The following is a 23,839-nucleotide window of genomic DNA, read 5'->3' on the forward strand; positions in this document are numbered from 1 at the left end:
GTTTTTGTTATTTTTATGGCATGTGCATACATTTTGCTTGCGGTACTTGACGTCTAACTTTACAAACAGAAAAAGTATTTGGGGACTCCTTTTTTTGGAGCCAAATCTGCAAACCTATCAACTATCAGTGGTTTCCTTGGGATTTATTTTCCTGATAGTACACTACTGTTTAAATTCAGCCTAGATGCACCCATTTTTCAGAGAGATAATTATATCTTGCTGAAAAACCTAAATAGTATAGACTTCTTGCCTTGCATCTTTGGGCATATTAGAGATGGGAAATTGTACATTTTGTACAGAAGTGTTGAGACCCACTGGTGCACTTTAGATGTGTGTCCAGTTTCTGTGGACATTGCACTCAGTAGAGTATGATTGATTCACTGCCTCTTTTGCAGCAATCACTGATTAAATGCTATAGAACTTGAGTATGGCCCTATGTCACACGAACACTTCATTTTGTCCTCCGTACCCGCGTCGACACCTGGACGCACCATTTTACCCTCCGTACATACAAGTTTGTATTCAATTTATAATTTATAATTATATTTTCAGTATCTAATATATATTTTAGATATAACATATATATTTAGATTATATTCTATGTCACAGGGACTCGGCCAACTAGGTGCCACACCGGCATCGACGCGACGCAACGCGGGTGCGGCACATAGTGCGGTCAACCTGATCCTGGGTGCGGTCAACGCACCCAGGGTCATTTATGTTCAACTTTTAGACTTTATATATATATATATATATATATATATATATATATATATATATATATATATATATATATATATATATATATATATATAATATATATATATATATGCCGCAACCCCGCACCCAAGTTTTTTGAAAGTGCCGCACCCCCGCACCCGCATGTTAGAAAGTATGCGAAAATGTATAATAAGAATGCGTAATGCATTCACACAGTCCAATAATGGACAAGCACAAACCCACAATGGGGAATATAGAAATAGTCCACTAAGGGACAACATAAGAAGCCTTCAAAGAAGGCAACACAAAAAATATAAGAATCTTTATTGAATGAGGGCTCAAAAAGCCATACTATACAAGAGAGAGGAACCCTCTATTTATACAAAGAAAAAGAACAAGTGGGAGCCATTGGGGGCTCTAACGACCACATGTAGGACCCTCAATGCATTGATAAAAAAAAGACATTTAAAAAGGAAAAGTTAAAAAATTAAATAGAGAAACATATTCTATTTAATGAAAATAGTTGTTTCTAAAACAACTATGTGAAATGACTAAAATACCCTTATCAGGTATTTCACACACATACATATATATATATATATATATGTATATATGTGAGTACATATATTTTAACACCCCCCCAAACTTTACGGGGAGATGACCGAAAGTTTGCGAAGTAGGAAAATAAGACGGAGAGCTTTAGTGGAGAAGTCCCAGTCTTCAAAGAAAAACTTCATCTTTATGGCATTTCAAAAAATTCGTGCAACTCCAAGTCTTAAAAAAAAGCATTTATTGGTGATCATCCCCAAGTCTCTTCACTGGTTATCTCTATGATGAGGGTATCACATCTTAAATATCCTCCACAAAAAGAACAAACCAAAAGAAGACTCAAAGTATACAAGAAAAAAATATTCTAACCCAAGAGTTGCAACAATAATATATTGAAAAGCAAGAGTGGTTTAAAAAAGATAGTAACAACTTTTCAAATCATTAGATAAAAAACAACATTCACATTCCTCAAGGACGACGGTAAATCATAATTATCTTATTTAAAGGACATGATCCATTATGATGAAATAAAACTTATGCATAAAAAATATTTTAGAAGAAATAGTGGTCTTCTAAAAAGCATACTAATTTCTCAAAAAAGAAGTGTCTATTAAGAGACATTTCAAACAAATCCCATAAAGAGGATATCTAAATGGAAGATCATAATAGGATAATGAATCTTTATTTATCAAAAACTACTTAAGTATTTCAATCAAGCACTATGTGAAAAAGTCTTCAAAAAAGCAATGTATAATGTCTACAAAGAGACAATGCATACGAAGAGCACCAACTTCCACAAAGGCATAAAACAATGAATCTTTATTAAAAGAAGAACAACAAAAGCTCTATGCATTAGAAAGAGCTACTTAACTTCATGCTAATACATACATTATATAGTTAAAGCATGTTCAATACACATAAATCGATAATGAAGTGACAATTAATTTTATCAATAAAAGATGAGTTAATTAAATTTATGCGTACCACAATGTGGGCACGATAACTAATTAGCCACATGACTCACACATCTTAGAAATATTGGAAAATACAAAGGCCCAATAGAAAGCTGAGAAACCATAAGCACTTGATGTGCAAAATACACAAATTCCCTATAGGGTAAATTCCAAAATGTAAAAGTGATTTCCAAATATGCATATCAATGATATGAACTTTTATCGATAAATTCTTTTCTATGCAAGAAAGAAACAAGTAGTAAGGATTAAAATTTATAAAGAAATCCTATATGATAAATGGAATGATACATGAAAATCAAAACCAAGTTAAGAATTTCTATAAATATGAAATTTTGCAAATCTCAACAATAGTTCATTATACTACAAGCAATCACCTCATTAGATCTCCAAAACCCACAAATCAAGTGTATAAGTGACTAGAACAAGAACATAAATATAATGTCACTAAAGGGCCAAAGACATACACGAAGGTGTTGATAAACACCTCTTGTCTACATATAATGATACTTGAAATGCGTGTATCAACGACTAGAACAAGAGTACAAAAGCTAACCATTGGCTAAAAATCACACATGAAAGTGTGAATAAACATCTCTTGTCTACATATAATGACACTCAAAATCAAGTATGTTCAGCGACTAGAACAAGAGTACAAAGCCAACAATGGACTAAAAGTACACACGAAGGTGTGACAAAACGTCTCTTGTCTACATATAATGACACTTAAAATAAGTGTATCAACTACTAGAGCAAGAGTAAACAACCAACAATGGGCTAAAAGCACACACAAAGGTGTGAATAAACAATTCTTGTCTACATATGATGACACTCAGATAAGATGCATAAAAGAAGAAGACACTTGAGGCAAGAAAGCTTGTAATGGAAATACAATTTAAAAAATATAAAGTTTTTAATATATCTAAAAACACTATGGTCTCAAAAGTTAGACATCCATCACAGATACACATAATTAAGAGCATCCATAACAAAGTCAATGGCCATAGAACAAACGAGCGATACCACACACTCATACTCAGAGATCACATAACATGTCATTTAGAGTCAAACTACAAGTTGACAATCTAAAATGATATAACACGAGGTGCACATAACTCACCTCAACAAACATCTCTGATTCAATAATAACAAGGCCAAGAAGATTGATGCATTATATAAAGTTTGTGATGGGCTATACAAATGCCATAAGAAGGCAACAAATATTTAATGAAGTTATTTTCCAAGCAAAATACCAATTTGAAAAAAACATGGTTTCAAATCAAATAATGGTAGATGGAAAAACTTGGACTTATATGCTCATGTAATTATAAGTATTGTTAACATAAACAAGTTATAAACAACTAACTTGATCTAGTTTATAAAAGGAACCGATTGAAACATATAAAGTTCCAAAAATTTTCCTATGATAATTTTGGCGATGTAAGAAGATAGAACTTACAAACAAAATGGTTCTTCACAAATGATCTCTCACAAGAATCATATAGGTTCACACACAAAGCTTTCTCACACGAACCACTAGGGTTCACACATAAGAACAATAAAGAGAAAGCAAAATATAAAAGAGGAATGAATTTCATTCAAGTGGGATAAAACCCACAACTAATCAATTTTTAAGAACCCCAGACGGAACTTCAAAAAGAAGCTCACAAGAGATCTTTCTCAATGAACACAAAGATTCATTCAACACACTCACAAGAACCAAAATACTCAAAAGAGTGCACACACCAAGAGAGAAAAATCTCATTAAAGTGGGATGAACCCACACAAAAAAGTAAGTTTTAATAAAAATCATGCTTATTATAAGCAATTCTTCAAAAGGAGTTCATGAGTACATCAATCAAGAGATAAATGAAATAAGGCATATCATATGCAAGGAATCCAATGATTCTAAAAATAATGTAAATGATATCGAAAAATATTATTTAGATTTAGCTCACAACATGATTATGAGACAATTAATATTATTAAAGAGAGTTAAATAAAAGGCCAAGTGCATATATTCTCATAGAGGGAAAAAAACTCATGCAATAATTAAGACCACATATCTAATACAAAAGACATGTTTACAACCAAATAAATGCAAGTGATAGGATTTATATAAAATTTTACATTTTAAGCATGTAATGAGTCAAAAACATGAACACGCATGTCTATCAAGGATGAAATATAAATTGTATTTGACGATTATCATATATATATATATATATGTGAAATGCAAGTTTATATTTTGTAAAATAAGACGTCATTGTCAAATCATTAAGATAAGAATATGATTGACGACACATCTAGAATTAATAATTAATAATTCATAATTTTATATATATATATATATATATATATATATATTAGAGTTATTTTCGAAAAGGCTTCAAGATTCAAACATGATACACATATCTAGTTTTCTTAAAACAAGTTCAATGAATGTTAAAATACTATTTTAGAATTTTCAAAAAAACATACATTTCATTTTTATTTTAATCATGCAAAAAATATGTATATATATATATATGTTTATATATATATATACAATGGTAAAGAAAAAACAAGTGTTTTTCTCATGCGTAATGCATGGGCTAAATACTTGAAAAGTGTAAGAATACATGCCAAGTAATTCCAAGTAGAAGGAAGAGAGATAAGAGATAACAAACACTTCACCAAAGGATAGAGAAAGAAAAGAGGTAACAAATACTTCACCACTTTTTCAAATTTTTGAATATCATACTTCCCGATGCACCAAAGGACTAGCTTGATTATAATTGAGCTTTGATACCATGTTAGAAAGTATGCGAAAATGTATAATAAGAATGCTTAATGCATTCACACAGTCCAATAATGGACAAGCACAAACCCACAATGGGGAATATAGAAATAGTCCACTAAGGGACAACACAAGAAGCCTTCAAAGAAGGCAACACATAAAAAATATATGAATATTTATTGAATGAGGGCTTAAAAAGGCATACTATACAGGAGAGGGGAACCCTTTATTTATACAAAAAAAGGAGAACAAGTGGGAGCCATTGGGGGCTCCCACATATGGTCGTTGGAGCCCCTTCAGTCATATTTATGACCGTTGGGGGTCCAACAACTACATGTTGGACCCCAATGCATTGATAAAAAAAGACATTTAAAAAGGAAAAGATAAAAAATTAAATAGAGAAAATTTTCTATTTAATGAAAATAGTTGTTTCTAAAACAACTATGTGAAATGACTAAAATATCCCTATCAGGTATTTCACACACACACACACACACACACACACACACACACATATATATATATATATATATATATATATATATATATATATATATATATATATATATATATATATATATATATATATGTGAGTACATATATTTTAACACCGCACCCATGCGACATAGATTATATTCAGTTTATTTTAAATTTATTTTGTATTTATGTGATATTTAATATATATAGCCGTGTCCCCATACCCACATTCTTTTGGATTTGCCATGTCGTACCCTTCGTACCCCTACCCCTACCCCTACCCAGGTGACATAGGTATGACCCTATGAGCAAGCACATAAACCTTTGCAAGAGTTATTGCTGGACTTTAGGCTGATTTTATTTAAGTCACAGGTATTTGTATGTCTTAGTAGATCCAGACAGAGACACTCCATTGCTGATGGCTATTCCCTGTAACTTTAGCCGTTTGGATCGCTAAAAAACATTTGATAGCCAATGAAGCTCCTTGTATTTGTTTTAAAAAATAAGTGGCTCAACTTGGACATGAAGAATGTGCATTTACAGATCTTTTATGTAGGGCTTAAAATTGTTGCCTAAGTCGTGATCTATGCATAAACCTTATCCATTTTTTATTGTATTATATGATGCTATCTTCAAAGTGGTCTACTTGTAGTGTTTTTTATTTTTATTTTGGTTACTAGAACCTGATTGTTCTCAATCTTGACTGTTCTTGTTTATACTGCTAGATATTAAATGAAGGCCAGGGTTGGGAGTCACCAAGGGAACCTTATGAAATACGAGCCTGGTCGGTTCTCTTTCCTGATTCTAATGTTCCTTTTTTTCCTGCAGATGTCACTTGGGTATTCAATTTTTATTTTGATCCCATGTGTGTGAACCTCCAAAAAATAGATTTATATCATATCCTACAGCTGTAATCCTGCAGCATAGTCAATCAGTATCATGTTTATCACTTTGTCGGCATCTGATGTAAAGAGAGATCAGGATGTACTTATGTAAATACTAACTGTTCTTCATATGTTGCTCAATCAACATTTCTTGATGCAGATGTTACAATCATTACTTTTAACTGCTTGTCTACAGCTAACTTCTCTCTTGCCACACAAGTTCAAATGCTCAAATAGGACTCATGGGGATAGTCATCCTGATCTGATCCAAGTTATGCATCTTGCGCCAGTGTTTGGTACACTTGTTGAGCTAGCTCAGGGGAGTCAGGAATGCCTGATTCTCCTGCTTAAGATGAAGTGAATTTCATATTTTATGCAAAATTTTGGTATTCACACGGACCTGCAGATTGTCATTTGTTAGGATTTTGACAGGTGTCTAGTGTAAACTAACTTCCTTTGTCTCATCTTTCTCTGAGTCCTTATTCACTTTCCAGTCTTTGTGATATTTAGGCAGCACTAATATAGAACTGATTAATGCCTCAATGCTTATTCTTCAGTCTCATCCAAGTCAAATACAGATGGCTTGGACTTAGGGCTAGAGTAGTCACCTAATTCTCGATATCAAGTCAAGTCTCCTAATTATGCTAACCTTCTTATGTTCAAATTGATCAACTCGACCTGCTAGTCAACGGTAGTTCTAACTAGTATTCTGCACTTATGGTAATAATCTATTTATTTTTCATAGATTCATCATAAGTAATTTTCTAAGGTTGGTTTGAGACCTTAAACTTTTTGTGGTTGATCTAATAGGATTACTGCAAAGGCATCCAACCATGATATGCTTGTTGCACACGTACAAGGCGAACCATTTCACTTCACTTTTGGGAAAAAGGAGGTTTGTGGGACAAGTTTTTTTAATGATCTTTCAACTTCTTGCTCATCTTTTATAGAATCTTGTTTTTCATTCTGATTAATGAATTTCTTAATTGCACATCTCCTTAGATTGTTCAGTTATTTGATTAAATCAAATAGGTTTCATTTATCTCTGTAAAATTTTGATAAAATGCCTCATTATATATATATGTCGTCCTTATTTCTAGTATAGGTTCCCAAAGGACTTGAGATGGGGATTGGAACAATGACACGGGGAGAAAAGGCAATTATATATGTTGATGAGCCTTATTTAACTCAATCCCCTTTCATGGCCATTGACAGTTTTGAGGAGGTTCAATTTGAAGTAGAATTGCTCCAGATCATTCAGGTAAGATTTGCAGCTTGCATAAAAATATTTCTAGTTTGGCCATCCTTGAGCTGCTGAGATGTGCTATATTGCCTTTTGATCTATATATGTTTTACTGCATTGACATGACTAGTTATAAGATGCATGGTTTAGTTATTTAGGAGAGCATAAAAATGATCAACGAATTTCTATATAACTAAGGGTCTGTTACTTTTTTGTGGAAATTTCTGATCTGATCTTGGAAAATATGGGGCACATTCAGGACTTGTTCATATTTGATGAACATTGATGATGATGTCTGACATGGTGCGACACATTGATGCAAGAGTGGAGCAGAGTGAACTGGGTCCATTGGATCATTTTGTATCCATATTTTATTTTCAATTTTTCATAAATTATATTTGGATATTGGATCTATATTGGATCCATATCTAACTAGGATGGTTATCTACATTAAGTGACTTATCTTATTTCGATGTATCTGTAATCAGGTAGATTTCTGCAATTCTGGCCTTGGATTTGCGGCAGGGGCAAAAATGTCAATATATATATATATATATATATATATATATATGGGATCGGGATTCCCCTCCCTTACGAATCTATTTTTTTTTAAAAGCAGCTGTCTGCTGCTTTTTTAAAAAAAAAATAAAGCAGCTGTCAGCTGCTGTCAGCCAGCTGACAGAGCTGCTTTTTTAAAAAAAGAATAGCAGCTGACAGCTGCTGTCACAGCTGACAGACAGCAGCTGACAGACAGCTGCTGTCAACAGTTTTTTTTTTTTTTAAAAAAATTCGCAGCATAGGTGATAGGGCAAATTTTTTTAAAAAAAAAAATCCAAAAAAAAAAATGGACTTAAATGATCCTGGGTGCGGTCAACGCACCCAGGATCATTTGACCGCACCCGGTACCGCACCCGCACCCGCACCCGCGTCGAGTCGCGTCGACGCGGGTGCGGCACCCTGCTAGCCGAATCCCTGTGACATAGAGCAAAACTGTTGTTTGATAGGTTTTAAAAGGTTGGCATATGCAGTGCTCTATAGTTCAGAACTTCAGATTCAGCTAGAAATTCTTAAGTTGTTCTTGAGGAGCATATCAAAGTCCGATTGTTCTGTCCTTCATGCCTTGATGGTTTCTCATTCCTAGTTGGCAGGTGGGAAGATCTCTTGCACCCCACCCCCACCCACCCATCCACCCACCTGTTAAGATATGTTATGCTATGCATATACATAAATGTATATGTATATATGTATACATATACATATATGTATATTTAAAGGTTGTAAACCGAAATACCCATCAAGGGTATTTCGGTACTTTCACTGCAATAGGCATCAGCCCAATTAGGGCTGACAACCCTTTTTATTTTTTTTCTTTTCCTTTTATTTATTTTTTCCTTTTTGTTTTATTTTATTTTAAGTTTTCGGTTATTGGGAGCAGCTCCAATATGACTCTTGGAGCTGCTCCCAACTGTTAGAATTATGACCGTTGGGAGCAGCCCAACAGTCACATTGGGCTGCCCCAACAGCCCCCTCACTTGTTCTATAAATTGGCCTTGAAGGCCTTGTATTTGTTCAACACTTTCTTGAGTGATTTTATGCAATATATTATTTTAGACCCTTGTGTGGGTGGTTCGGTGATTCAATCAAACATTCTACTTGATTGTGAGTGTGCTCTTGCATGTTCTTGCATGTGTATGAGATTCTATCCACTTCATTACATGGTATCAGAGCTTTGGTGTACCAAAGGACATTTGTTAGAAAGGAGGTCGTGATTAAAAGAAGGATCTTGGTCTTGGAAAAATTCCGGTCGTTGCATCGGGAAGCAGATCATCTCCGGAAAGGCCTTCTATCACTTTCTTCCTCTCTCTTCTACTCTTTCTCATCTTATCTTGCTTTTTATTTTTCGCTTGTTTTAAATGGAAAATGAAAGGGAAGTCATTGTCTCCATTCCCATACGCCTAAATGACACCAACTATGTGATGCGAGCATCCATACTAAAACATAAGATATGTGAAAAAGGGCTTTGGGGACTATAACGACCCCAACTCATACATTTGAAAAATGCGGAATTTTTTTTTCTTCTAAGAGTTGCGGAAAACTTCCCCAGAGACCTGGGGTCCTTACAGTTCCAATTTCAGTTGGATAACCACACACCACAAACAAACTTACATTTATCATTCATACCCAACCAACTGAACTCTTTTATTCATTAATCAATAAGAGTCTCATCTTCAATGTTAAAAGTGAAATAACAACTTGCAGAAAATAAGAAGAACTAAAAGAAAATAACAGTAGAGCCACTCTATCCGTAAGTGAAGCAATCTGAAGCAAATGTGACCCTCGTGTCTCCTCAGAGCGAGTCAGTTTCACTGATCACCTGTATCTGGGAAAAACCAATAAAAGAAGAGGGTCAGAAATCCGAAGAATTCTGCGTACAGGTTTCCCTAATGAATCAAATAAGAAAAAGAGCATAAATAAGATCCATGTAATATTTTAAGGAATACTGTTATAATCAATTCATAAGACAATTAACCATTCATATAGAATTAAACTAAACATTAAGTATGAGGGAACACAAAATAAGTAACATTGATCACAATAGAGCAATTAAATGCAAAAGAGATCAACATTATGCAATAATCAACATAAAACAACCAAGTGAATAGGTAAACATGCATGAACTAATGCATAGCAAGAATATGCATGATTTATGTGCGATGCATGAACCCTTATTATCTTTCAGTTAAGCTCTTATCTTTCCATATGCATGTCCTATTAAATGCACACAATCTTTAAGTTACTCTATTTAATTTATCATTGCCCGCGGATACACCAAACAGGTACAGTCCCCGAGGTCAAGTAGGGTTCCCGGGGTAGCTTAACACACAATTTGTATTTTATTACCGGGTTCTACACTTAGCCCTCGACCGATATCAGGAAACAACACCATCCATCGGAACCTTGGAAAACAACATCCAAAGTCGGGGACACCAGGGAAAACAACATCCACTGGCGCCACTTTATTGGTATACCAAAAAACAACAGCTGTGTCAAAACACACCACTCCCAGGAAAAGTGGCGGACTCTCCCTAAAACCGTGGCCAGGAGAAGAACCTCAATATCGGGTTCAGGGGCAACAACGCACACAGAGTTTTTGTATCCTAACGTTTTTTCCCAAACCGCAACATCCAAGATTCCCACGCTAAAGCAGAGACATCAAGGAGAAAGTGAATTACACTGTTCTTTTACTTTCTTTTATCTGGTTATTAATTCATCTCTTTTACATTTGCAATTTACATGCAGAATTAATAACATAAGCTTGCACATCAGCATGCTAAGCTTTTCACGGGACCACAACCCGTGACAACATAGAACAGTGCGGTAAAAGAATAATATCACATTTGATTTGTTGCAATGCATCAAAATAACTAAATCAGAGAACAACTGGTTCTCGAGGCTCACCCGGCCACTAATGATCCAATTTGACCATTACTACATTCATAAGCAAAAACCATAAAGAGTATGCCACTTATGCATTCTTTTCACATGCTTTTCAATGCACATTCATTTAGGACAATTTAAATGTGTGCATGAAACAATAACATACATATACATGTGCATGAGTTCACAACTTTAATTTAAATTTCATGCTTTCATTCCATACACATGCTCATATCCCATGTATGATTTTATTTAGCCTATGCATTCATGTCAATGCATGCTTTAACATACATGTTCACGTCACATACACACTTTGATGACATTACACATCTTAATCAGCATGTGAACCCTCAAGTGGTGGTGCATGTGTCAATACATCAAGTTAGTGTACGATGTGCTTAAGATGTAGCTTTGCAGCAAATATTTTGATTTTAGCTTAATGTGTGAAATGCAGGAAAACAAAACATATCATGCTCTTACACACATAGGTCTGAATATCAGGTAAACATAAATATGAAAATTTCAAGAAGAACTGAACCTGACACAAGCTAATTTAACTCAGCCTAAAATATTTAGTTTAACCCTTGGAAAACAGCCTGTACGATAACAACCGAAAACATTTACATGTTTAGCTAAATTATGATAACACCTATAACGTTTGTGTCATACAGATTACATGGGTGTATGCCTAACAATCTTTGCACGTCCATATGCCTCTTAATCACCTTGTAAATATATATGACATGCCTCTTAATCACCTTGTAAATATATATGACAGGATGCATGACATTTAATCAATTATGCCACTAAGAAATTTAACAATTATGAAGCAAATGACCACTTACACATGAGTATATAAAAAAAAAACAATATAACCATGCAAAGCTGGACTAACACAGGTATAATGTAGTCTTATTTGAGAAGCAATGACCCAGCCAATGCACTCGGATGAGGCTCCACAACCACCAGGCTCGGCCTGGCAGGCCAGCCGAATTCGGCTGGGCTGACAGCCAGCCCACATAAAAGAACAATAGATTGTCCTAACTGATCACCATATTGCTATTTGATAGATAAAAGAACAATAGATTGAGGAAATATTCCCCATACCTAGAAAAATGCTAGGAAAAGGGTGTACAGTGCACTAGTTGAAGCAGAAGGCAATGTGCAGCTTTAACCATCTTTTCAAACCCAAATTCTCTCATAGAGAAACAACCAAAGTAAGAAAGCTTGCATTTGTTTTCTTTAACAGTACATGTATGTCAAATAATGGATATTGTAATCCAAGTTACAATTTTTTTTTGTGGCCAAGTAATTTTATATAGAACCTGTTTCTGCAAATTCTATGGAGCCTAAGGATGCAAATAAATTTTCAGAAGCATAGAACTTACATATGGGTTTAAACGCAGGATCAGGACCATAACATACCATAATGTAGTTCATGTTATTTGTATCTTAAATATAATCATCAAGATGATTATGAATTGCAAATGACCTGAGAATGATGGATCTATCATCCTCTTACAAAGACAAGCAAACTATCATAGGCATTCCCCCCAAGGAGATATTCCAACTCTTACACCTCTGTAAACTTTCAGCTCCAAAAATGGAAAATGGACATGTTTTATGTGGAAATCAAACCCATGTTCTCATTCTCATCCGAAGCAAGAGAGGAACCCGTACCTCTAAAATCCGACGCTTGGGGGTTGCGGCTATCGTGAGAGGGCGAACGATTCCACCGGCCTCGACTGCTCTGGTGTCGTGGAGGGGATCTTTGCGCCGACGTCGGTGGTTGCCGCACGCAGGGGAAAAAGACAGGAGAAGGGGCTGCCGTAGCCTACGGTGGCTGCAGCCTTCCGGCGACCTTCAGCCCTCCGCTGCACACCCACACGAGAGAGAGATGGAGAGAGAGAAACGAGGGAAGAGAGAGAGAGACGAGTGAAGAGGCCCCCTATCCACTCCCTTTTATCGGCTGAGTCCCCCCCCCCCCCCCCCCTCCATGCCGAGATGGGTGGGGATCGGTTACGCCCTGCGTAACCCCCCTTGCCCCTTTCCTTAATAGAAAGAATCGTGCCCTAGGCACGATTCTCTTTTACAGGCTTATAAGGCATGCCCTGGGTCCGGGTCCAAACCCGTGACCCGCGATACCGAATCCAGTTTACAACTGGATCCGGTTCGCCTAACGCTAGTGGATCCTCAGTTGGATCCTTGCGGGTCCAACTGCGGGTCCAACAGTTGTTTATTTATTTTTATTTTATTTTCTTATAATTAATATTAATTATTTATTTAATTTGAATTTCGCATTATACATATAATTTAACCCCCCCATCAATATGGATCCGCAAGTTGGATCCAAGTGAATCCAACTGTGGATCTTCGAGTTCGCTTAATATATATATATTTCTGTTTTATTACTAATATTAATATTATTTTAATATAACGGAATTATTTAAGCATAAATACCCCTTTATGGGTCTTGGATCCGAAACTGGATCCCAGGCCCAAATCACCCATATATCATAATATATTTAAAATAAATGCCTAAGATTATGGTTATTACAACGACACTGACAAGGAGCCTAAGCTTATCCTTACAAATTTAGAAAATGAAAAAGAAATTGCGCTTCAAGAAGAGGAAATGGCTAAAACCGTTTACGAATATGAGAAAAGATGGAAAGAATGGAGGATGGGTCATTCCAAAATTATTGGATGACTCATCAATAGTGTGGACATTCACAAATGTTCTATTTTGGCAAAGTTTGACTTCGCTAGTGATGCTTGAAAATATCTTAAAGGCATGTATAGTCTTAAGGATATTGCGCATATATGTAATGTCCAAAATAAAGTAAGGACAATGACTCAATGAGAGATGAGCATAAGAGAATACTATAATGCTCTCTCTCGACTTTGGGATGAATTGGTTCTTCTTGAGCCAAAGTGGCATTGCCCACAAGATATTGAGCTCCGCAAAAATCAAATCAAAGCGGAACATTTTTATCAATTCATAAATGAGCTTAGACCTGAATTTGAAGGAATTAAGTCCGCTCTTCTTCATAGAGGAGATGTTCCTTCCATAGTTGAGACACTTGAAGAATTGACGATGGAGAAAATAGATTGAAAATGCCATCAACTTGTAAGGATGAAGAATTCGTGTTTGCTATGTCAAAGCCCGGAAACCATACAAAGAGTTATAAACCACCTCATTTTGTAAGAAATGAGAATGGAGGAAACCCCAACAACTATGAAAAGATGGATGATCATGAGTCAAAGAAAGGTGAAAAAGTTATTTGCTATCATTGCTATGAACCGGGACACATCAAACCATTTTGTCCCAAAAGAAAGAAAGATGATTATAAAGAAGATAAAAGAGTGACTTCGATGAAAAGGAGTGAAGTAGATGACTCCAAATGCATCGGTTTGCTCTCTTTAGTTTAATTGATAGAGGCATTGCAACCTATGCTCAAAGCTCAATCTTCCTCGTATTTGGGAGCGGCTGTATCAACAAGTGACAACCATGGTGAGACCTCTTGGATCTTAGATTCCGGTGCTTCATTTCATATGACTCCTGATGAGTCTATATTATCCAAATGCAAGTTTAACTCAAATGATTCTTGTGATTTCATTGCCGATGGCACCGCTTTAAAAATCAAAAGTTTTGGTATTTATCAAAAAACACCTATATTTTACCTACCAAATATTAGAGTAGTACCAAAATTAAATTTAAACCTCCTATCGGTTTCTCAAATTACGAACTATAGTTGTAAAATTGTTTTCTTATCCAATGATTATTTAATACAGGATCTCCAGTCCGAGAAGCCGATTGGGCATGGCCATAGAAGAGGAGACCTCTATGTTATGAACAATCTTGAATTGCCAAAATAACTTTTTTATAATTTTGTGGAAAAGAAAGATATAGGAATTTGACACAAAAGACTAGGAGATCCTAGTATGACCAAATTACAATTATTTTCATTTCTTTCAAATTGTAAAAAAAGAAATTTTGTATGTGAAGATTGCATTCTTGGCAAAATGAAGTCTTTACCTTTTGGAACAAAACATCTTATAACTAAGAATCCATTTGAGCTTGTGCATTCAGATGTATGGGGATCTGCACCAGTCATATCCAAAGAAGGTGTTTCTTATTATGTTGTGTTTGTGGACGATTATAGCAGACACTCTTGGATATTCTTTTTGAAACACAAATATGAAGTATTTGATTGTTTTAAAAAATTTCATAGTTATATACGAAATCAATTTAAAACCAATATCCAAATTTTTAGAACTGATTCTGGGGGAGAATTTGTGTCAAAAGAATTTAAAAATTATCTTGACTCAAATGAAATTGTACATAAAAAAATTATGTCCCTATACTCCTAAACAAAATGGTCTTGCTGAAAGGAAACATAAGCACATTATTGAAACCACTAGAACTCTTTTAGTATCTAAAAATGTTCCAAACTTTTTTTGGGCTGAAGTTGCCCTTACGACAGTCTACTTGATAAATAGAATGCCCTCAAAAAATATTGAAAACATTTCTCCTATTGAAAAACTTTGTAAAATGTCTCAATTATTAAAGATTAAGGGTTTTTTGTGAGCAAATGCTTTGTTCTTACAAAAAAAATGATAAACTCTCCCCTAAAGCCATTCCTTGTGTATTTTTGGGCTATGCCGAAAGCCAAAAAGGATATAGGTGTTATGACATTGAAAGAAACAAGTTATATGCTTCTAGAAATGTTACGCTTCTTGAAAATGAAAGCAGGTTTACCAATGATAATATCCAAGAAAGTTGTGATTATTCGTTCCTCTTGACCTTGTCAATGGCAAGAGTGAATGTATCTATGAGAGTCAAAATATTCATGAGGAAAATGAGAATATGAGTAGTAGTCCTGATAATGTAGACCTTCCTCACGATGATTTACATACCTATGCTCGTCGTACTGAAGATCACCACAAAGTGCTTTAGAAAGATACTCCCAATGCCAAGAAGAAGATTCTTCTAACCTTAGAAAATCCATAAGAATTTCGACAACTCCTAGTTGATTCGTATCGTATGATTTATTTGAACCTAAGTTTAGATCTTGCTTAATGGCCATTCACTTGTATTCTGAACCTCAATCATATCATGAAGCTAAACACTAGCATGAATGGATTAAGGCCATGAATGGCGAGTTAGAAGCATTAGAGAAGGCAAAAACTTGGAAGATCCAAACATTACCTAAAGAAAGAAAAACTATAGGATGTCGATGGGTTTACAAGGTAAAAACCAAGTACGACGGAACAGTAGAAAGATATAAAGCTAGACTAGTAGCTAAGGAATACAATCAAGAATATGATATTGACTATGATGAGACATTTGCCCCTGTTGCTCGCATGACTACCATTAGAACTCTCATTGCTATAGCATCAATTAGGAAATTGCCCATATTTCAAATGGATGTTAAGAATGCCTTTACATGGATCCTCCTCCTGGTTTGCCTTTAGCACATGGAAAAACTCTCTGGTTACGTAAGGCCTTATATTGCCTAAAACAAACTCCAAAAGCTTGGTATGATAGGTTCAATGATGTGATGACTCAACTTCATTTTAAATCTTGCTTTACTGATACGGCATTGTGAAAAGAAGTGACTAGACCAGACCTTTGTACTGGATCAGATCCAGATCCAAACATAGTGTTGTAATTCTATCTGTTATTAAAGGGTATTTTTGTACCCTAAAAGTATGTATTAGTTAAATACTCATACCCTAATACAATGAGAATACTTTAACGTGTTGTTTTTCTGCAGCCTCTTTTCATTATCGTGCTTTCACTTTTCTTGCACAGGTGAACTTGGAGATCATAACATTCTAACATGGTATCAGAGTAGTGTTAGACTGGGCCTGAGATTGTTTTTTTTTCAGAAGGAATGATCACAGAGAGAAGATGATCTGATTTCTTCTCAACCCCGATTTCAGCGTGCGTCTTTTCCCACCTTTCTTCTATGTTTGCAGATCTGGTAAGAACCCGATTTCAGCGTCTTCTCCCTCTTTTATTCTCTGTTTGCAGATCTGGTAAAAACCAGATTTATGCGTCTTCTTCCCCCCTTTTCTTCTCAGTTTGCAGATCTGGTAAGAACCAGATTTCAGCGTCTTCTCTGTTTGCAGATCTGGTAAGAACGTCAACGTCTTCCTTTTCTTATCTCTTCTTCAGATCTGAATCTCTAGAGATTCAGAATCAGTTAACCTATTCGAAAACTAAAGGGTCCTCGTTTTGGGTCTCTTGATGTCCTTTTTGTGAGTCTCTCAACGTGAAGAAACATCAATCCGTTTCTGGGAGTCGACCATAATCTTGTGCTTGCTGAAATTAATGTTTGGGAGTTTTCAGTTTGCATAATTGTTATCTCGAAATACTCGTATTCTTGTCTTTCATGTTTTTCTTTTTTCTTTCTTAATCTGGAACCTTTTTCCTGTTGATAGTCAGTTTTCTTTACTGTCGATCTGAATATTATACTCTCTGAAATTCATATTTCTGCTATCTCAGACTGCAATATTCTTCATCTTGAAATATTCATACTCTCGTTTCATCTTTCGACTTAATCTAGAACTACGTTAATGTTGATATTCAGTTAGTTGATCAGTTTTCTTGAAATTTCTTCTTCCCACAATATCTTCCAATGGACTCAACTTTTCCACAGTCAGGCCTCTCCTCTAACTTTCTTAGCCAATTAGTCTCTGAAAAGCTGAATAATTCAAATTTCTTGACCTGGAAAAGGCAGATTGTTCCTTTTATAAGGAGCCAAGATCTCTCTGGTCATCTGGATGGATCAGTCTCACCCCCTCCAGAGTTCACTTCGCAGGAAAAGTTGGACGATAAAGGCAATCTATTGTTCTTCTCAAAAATCCAGATTATGTTGCTTGGGTGAAAAGAGATCAAGCATTAGTGGCATACATCACCTCAACACTCTCACAAGAAGTTCTTGTAGCCATTCCTGATGATTGTTCAGCCAAGGAACTATGGGACAATCTAGTTCAGACATATTCGCAGATCTCTGAAGCGAGAATTATTTTTCTCAAGCGAGAATTTCAAATGTTGATGAAAGATTCGATGTCTATTATGGAGTACTTGAATAAAATGAAAGGCATCACAGATCAATTGGCTATTGTAGGATGTCTCGTCAGTGATAAAAACAAAGTGCAACAGACCTTGAGTGGATTGGGGTCAGACTATCATGTTCTGGTGACGTCCTTGCTTGTCTCCCAAAGCTTCCAAAATTTGAAGATCTTCGTGCAAAACTTCTGCAGTATGAAATGACCTTGAAAGGGTTTTCTGAGGACACCCATATGCATTCAGGGACTCAGGATGTGCTGGCCACCAGACTGACTTATGGTAGAGGTAGAGGAGGAAATTCTTTTCGAGGAAGGGGAGGACAAGGCAGGAATGCTTTTGGAGATCGTGGTTTACTTCCAACACCCAATATACAGGGACAAGGCCCATTCCTACTTGCTTCCTATGCAATAAGAAAGGGCATATCAAAGCAAATTGTTGGTTCAACCCTCAAAATAAGGGAAAACCCCCACAAACAGAGGTTAAGAGGGATGGAGAAGTAAAGGAGTTGCTATTGGCAGCCTTGGAAGGCTTGAACATGAAACAAAATGACAAAGGTATTTGGTACGTTGACTCGGGAGCCGCGACCCACGTTTCGGGTGATGTGAGTAAGCTCTTGAATCTTACTCCTTATGTTGGAAAAAATAGCATAGTCACAGGAGATGGTTCTCATCACTCCATCTCACATATTGGAAATGCCATTATACCCATGTCCAAATCTTCTCTTAATTTTTCAAATGTTATTCATGCTCCTAATATTCAGAAGAATATTGTTTCTGTCTCAAAACTTGTTGATGATGTTAATGCCTCAATTGAATTTACTCCTTCTGTTTATGTCAAGGATTTTCGCACGAGGGAAACATTCGCTGAGAGAAAGAGACGAGGCAACATGTACGTCTTCCAAGAAGATCCCTCATTCTAAGTTTATTATGCCTGTTCATCCTTAAAGCGTCATCAACATCCATTTTTTGTTTCTTCCGATTATGTGTTTGCCATTTCTGAATGTAATAAGCCAACTTTTTGGCATAGTCGTTTGGGTCATTGTGGTTGTCATTTTATTGAAAAACTTGTCTTGAATAATTTCATTCCTAAATCCAGTCTGAGTCCAGAAGCCAGTGATACAAAGTGTCCTAGTTGTCACTTATGTAAGAGTCATGTTTTGCCTTTCAATTCAATCAATAAGAGAGCTTCAATGCCCTTTAAGGTCATATGTTCTGATGTCTGGGGTCCTGCCCCAATTGCTTCTGTTTCTGGCAGTAAATATTACGTTATTTTCATTGATAGCTATTCACGCTATACTTGGATATTTTTTATGAAACACAAATCAGAAGTTTTTGGATTGTTCCAAAAATTTCACTCCTTTGTCAGAAACCATTTCTCTACAAACATTCTAAATTTCCAATGTGATGGAGGAGGTGAATTCTCTTCTAATGATTTTGTTAGTTTCCTTCAGCATAATGGGATAAAGAGAAGAGTGTCTTGCCCACATACACCTCAACAAAATGGGATTGCTGAGAGGAAGCATCGACATATTGTTGAAAGTGCAATGAGCATGATGCATAGAAGTAATCTCCCTATCACCCTATGGACAAAAGCTTTTCACTCCACAGTCCATGTGATAAATCGACTGCCCATGACTATTTTAGAAAATAAGTCACCATTCTTCTCTTTATTTGGCATTCATCCCGACTATCATGAATTACGTGTGTTTGGATCGGTTTGCTATGTTCACATTGATGGTTCATTGAGACATAAGTTTTAGGACAAAGCCTTAAAGTGCAGGTTCTTGGGATATGCTGAAGACTACAAGGGGTATAGGTGCTATGATCCGTTAAGCAAACGTGTCAAAATATCAAGAAATGTCGTGTTTGACAAGATGAATTTTGACAATCAACCTGCTAATCCAAACCTTCATGTTGCTACTCTAAGTCCCAGTGTTGAGGTGTACTATCCATGGTTAAATTCAAAACTCTTCTCCAATACTAAGGATGATTGTCCTACAGGTTGCAGTAAGGAAGAGGTATGTGGGGAATCAACAGATGACTCTCAACTAGAAGAGGTTACTACACAAAACTTGGAGCCCGTAAGGTATAAGGGTATTGTCTACACCCGACGTGAGAAAGGCCCCTCATCCATCCCTGGCACAGATGTTGGTCCTTCTACTTCCACTCCACAAATGTTGGATGTCAGGAGATCCACCCGAACCGACATCCGCTTGACAGGTGGGTAAGCTGTAAAAACTTTTCTTTGGATTTTCAATTGTTCCTAACGTCCATAAATAAAGAAGACGAGCCTCTCACATTCTATCAAGCTGCGAGTTCCAGAAGATGGATTGAAGCGATGAATGAAGAAATGGAAGCCTTACATGAATGTGGTACATGGGAAGTTGTGCCTAGACCACTAAATTGAAATGTGGTTGGGTCAAAGTGGGTGCACAAAATAAAATATAAACCAGATGAGAGCATTGAAAGGTATAAAGCTAGATTTGTAGCTAAAGGGTTCACACAAGAACAATGACAGGACTTTGATGAAACTTTCAGTCCTGTTGTTAAGATGGGGACCATTCGTATTGTCTTGAGTCTAGCCATTGAACATGGATGGACATTGAGTCAACTAGATGTAAAAAATGCCTTTTTACATGGGGACCTAAAAAAGGAAGTTTATATGGAGCAACACACTGGTTACGCAGAACAAGATGCCAATGAGTATGTATACAAGTTGAAAAGAGCACTCTATGGATTGAAACAAGCTTCTCGGTCATGGTTTGAGAGTTTTTCACTGGAAATACAGAAGCACGGTTTCTCTGGATCTCTTCTAGATCACTCATTATTTATTCACAATGAACGAAATGTTATCACTCTTCTATTGATATACGTAGATGATATTATTATCACAGGGAACTGCAGAGGTCATATTGAGGAAGTAAAGAAGTTATTAAATCAGAGATTCAAAATGAAGGATCTGGGAGATCTGCGATATTTTCTCGGGGTGGAAGTTGATAAGACATGTGATACCCTTACTCTTACTCAACACAAATACACCATGGATATTCTTACTAGGGCAGGCATGAAAGATTGTAAGCCATTAGCAACTCCCAGTATCATCCATCAGAAACTGAGTTCTAAAGAAGGAGATTTATATGAGGATCCCACTAAGTATCGCAGCATAGTTGGCATGCTGCAATACCTAACTTTTACTAGACCTGATATCGTGTATTCGGTTAATCAGGTATCTCAGTTTATGCATGAACCTCATGCACTGCACATGGAGGCACTTAAGCGAATACTACGGTATCTAAAAGGTACAGTTGGTGATGACTTGATGTACAGGAAAAGAGAATCAAATCAAAATGGCCATGAAATCATTATTTATGCTGATGCTGATTGGGCGGGTGACCCAGATGAACGACGGTCAGTATCTGGGTATTGTAGTTTCATTGAGTCAAACATGGTGTCTTGGAGCAGTAGAAAGCAAAAGGCGGTTGCTAGGTCGAGTACAGAGGCTGAATATAGATCGATGGTTGCTGCCACTGCTGAGGCTACATGGATGACATCTCCTAACAGAGATGGGAGAACCGATTGCTCGATCACTTCTGCTGTGTGATAATCAAAGTGCCATTAATATGTCTTTTAATCCCATCTATCACAGTCGAGCCAAGCATATTGAGATAGATTAACATTTCGTCAGGGAAAAGGTTGAAGAAAAGGCGATTGAGCCTATGTTTGTGCGAACCGATGAGCAAGTTGCGGATATTTTCATCAAAGGGCTCACAAAGGACAAATTTTGGTTTCTGAAAAGCAAGTTGTTCATGGTTCAAGACCATGCACAACTTGAGGGAGGCTGAAAAGAAGTGACTAGACCAGACCTTTGTACTGGATCGGATCCAGATCCAAACATAGTGTTGTAATTCTATCTGTTATTAAAGGGTATTTTTGTACCCTAAAAGTATGTATTAGTTAAATACTCATACCCTAATACAATGAGAACACTTTAACGTGTTGATTTTCTGCAGCCTCTTTTAATTATCGTGCTTTCACTTTTCTTGCACAGGTGAACCTGGAGATCATAGCATTCTAACACATTGTTTGTTAAGTCTTCTAATGCATGAATGGTGATTTTACTACTGTACGTAGACGATATGATAATCACCGGAGATGATAAGAAGGGAGTTAACCATATCAAAGATGTGCTTAAAGCCAACTTTGATATGACAGATCTTGGTTTTCTACGATATTTTCTTGGAATAAAAGTTGCTTACTCAAATCGTGGTTATTTTTTGTCACAGACTAAATATACAACAGAAATCATTGAAAGATCATGACTTTCGGATGAGAATTTGGTCGACACTCAAGAAGTCATAAATGCCAAAATGAAGATAGATGATGGAGAGCCCTTGCAAGATCTAACACCCTACAGACAGGTGATAGGGGCTTTGTCTTATCTCTCTATTACTCGCCCTGATATATCCCATGTTATTCATTCTGTTAGTCAATTTCAGCATGCTCCTACTACAGTACATATGAGTGCTGTAATGAAAATTGTTAGATATATTAAAAAATCTATTAACCTTGGCTTATTTTTATCATTATCTTCATCATTATAAGTCATTGCATATTCTGACTCTGATTGGGGAGGGAATGTCAATGATAGAGATGCTCAACCACTGGTTTATGTGTTTTTGTAGGTGATTCCCTAATCTTATGGCGATGCAAAAAACAGTAGAAGGTGTCACTCTCCTCAACTGTAGCTGAGTATTGGGCCATGGCAACCACTACGTCGGAATTAGTCTGGTTGAGACTTCTCAAAGACTTGGGGGTTCATATTGCAGAATCTTCAAAATTATGTTGTGACAACAAGAGCGTTGCTTACATTGCAAACAATTATACATTTCATGAGAGAATGAAACACATTGAGATGGATTGCCACTACGTTCGTGAAGAGTTCCTGCGAAAGACCATCACACTACCGTATGTTCTATCAGAATACCAACTCGCAAACTTCTTCACCAAAGTGCTACCATCACCAATATTTCACTTCCTACTTGGCAAACTCTCAGTGGTTGTATCTTGAGTTTGAGGGGGGGGGGTTAAGATATGTTATGCTATGCATATACATAAATGTATGTGTATATATGTATACATATACATATATGTATATTTAAAGGTTGTAAACCGAAATACCCATCAAGGGTATTTCGGTACTTTCACTGTAATAGGCGTCAACCCAATAGGGGCTGACAACCCTTTTTATTTTTTTCCTTTTACTTTTATTTCTTTTTTGCCTTTTTGTTTTATTTTATTTTATTAAGATTTGGGTTATTGGGAGCAGCTCCAATATGACTTGGGTTAGAATTCTGACCGTTGGGAGCAGCCCAACAGTCACATTGGGCTGCCCCAACAGCCCCCTCACTTGTTCTTTAAATTGGCCTTGAAGGCCTTGTATTTGTTTAACACTCTCTTGAGTGATTTTATGCAATATATTATTTTAGACCCTTGTGTGGGTGGTTCGGTGATTGAATCAAGCATTCTACCCCCCCCCCCCCCCTTTTCTTTTTATCCAAAATCCATTAAGTACTTGCGGTACAAAACGAGACAAATTGTTAGTCATGCAAAATGGTTAAGTTTGGGTTGGATTGTTTATAGCTTTAGCTAAAGCTGGTCCATGTTTGACAGGGGGGAAACATGTCCAGCCTGAATGAGC

The 23,839-nt window shown here is 36.3% G+C and overlaps 1 protein-coding gene across 3 annotated transcripts in view; it reads left to right on the forward strand.

The window, feature by feature from the left end:
- LOC149821431 (peptidyl-prolyl cis-trans isomerase PASTICCINO1-like) overlaps positions 1-23,839 on the forward strand; it is a 172,885-nt gene that overhangs the window by 23,007 nt on the left and 126,039 nt on the right. For all 3 annotated transcript variants that reach the window (XM_089983129.1, XM_089983130.1, XM_089983131.1), the window contains 3 exons: positions 6,222-6,280; positions 7,191-7,275; positions 7,486-7,641. In XM_089983129.1, coding sequence (XP_089839255.1) covers positions 6,222-6,280; positions 7,191-7,275; positions 7,486-7,641 — 300 coding nt within the window. The remainder of the gene's footprint in view (positions 1-6,221; positions 6,281-7,190; positions 7,276-7,485; positions 7,642-23,839) is intronic.

The sequence above is a fragment of the Nuphar pumila genome, chromosome 12 (assembly GCF_984573655.1).
Source record: "Nuphar pumila chromosome 12, dmNupPumi1.hap1.1, whole genome shotgun sequence".
Classification (NCBI taxonomy): Eukaryota; Viridiplantae; Streptophyta; class Magnoliopsida; order Nymphaeales; family Nymphaeaceae; genus Nuphar; species Nuphar pumila.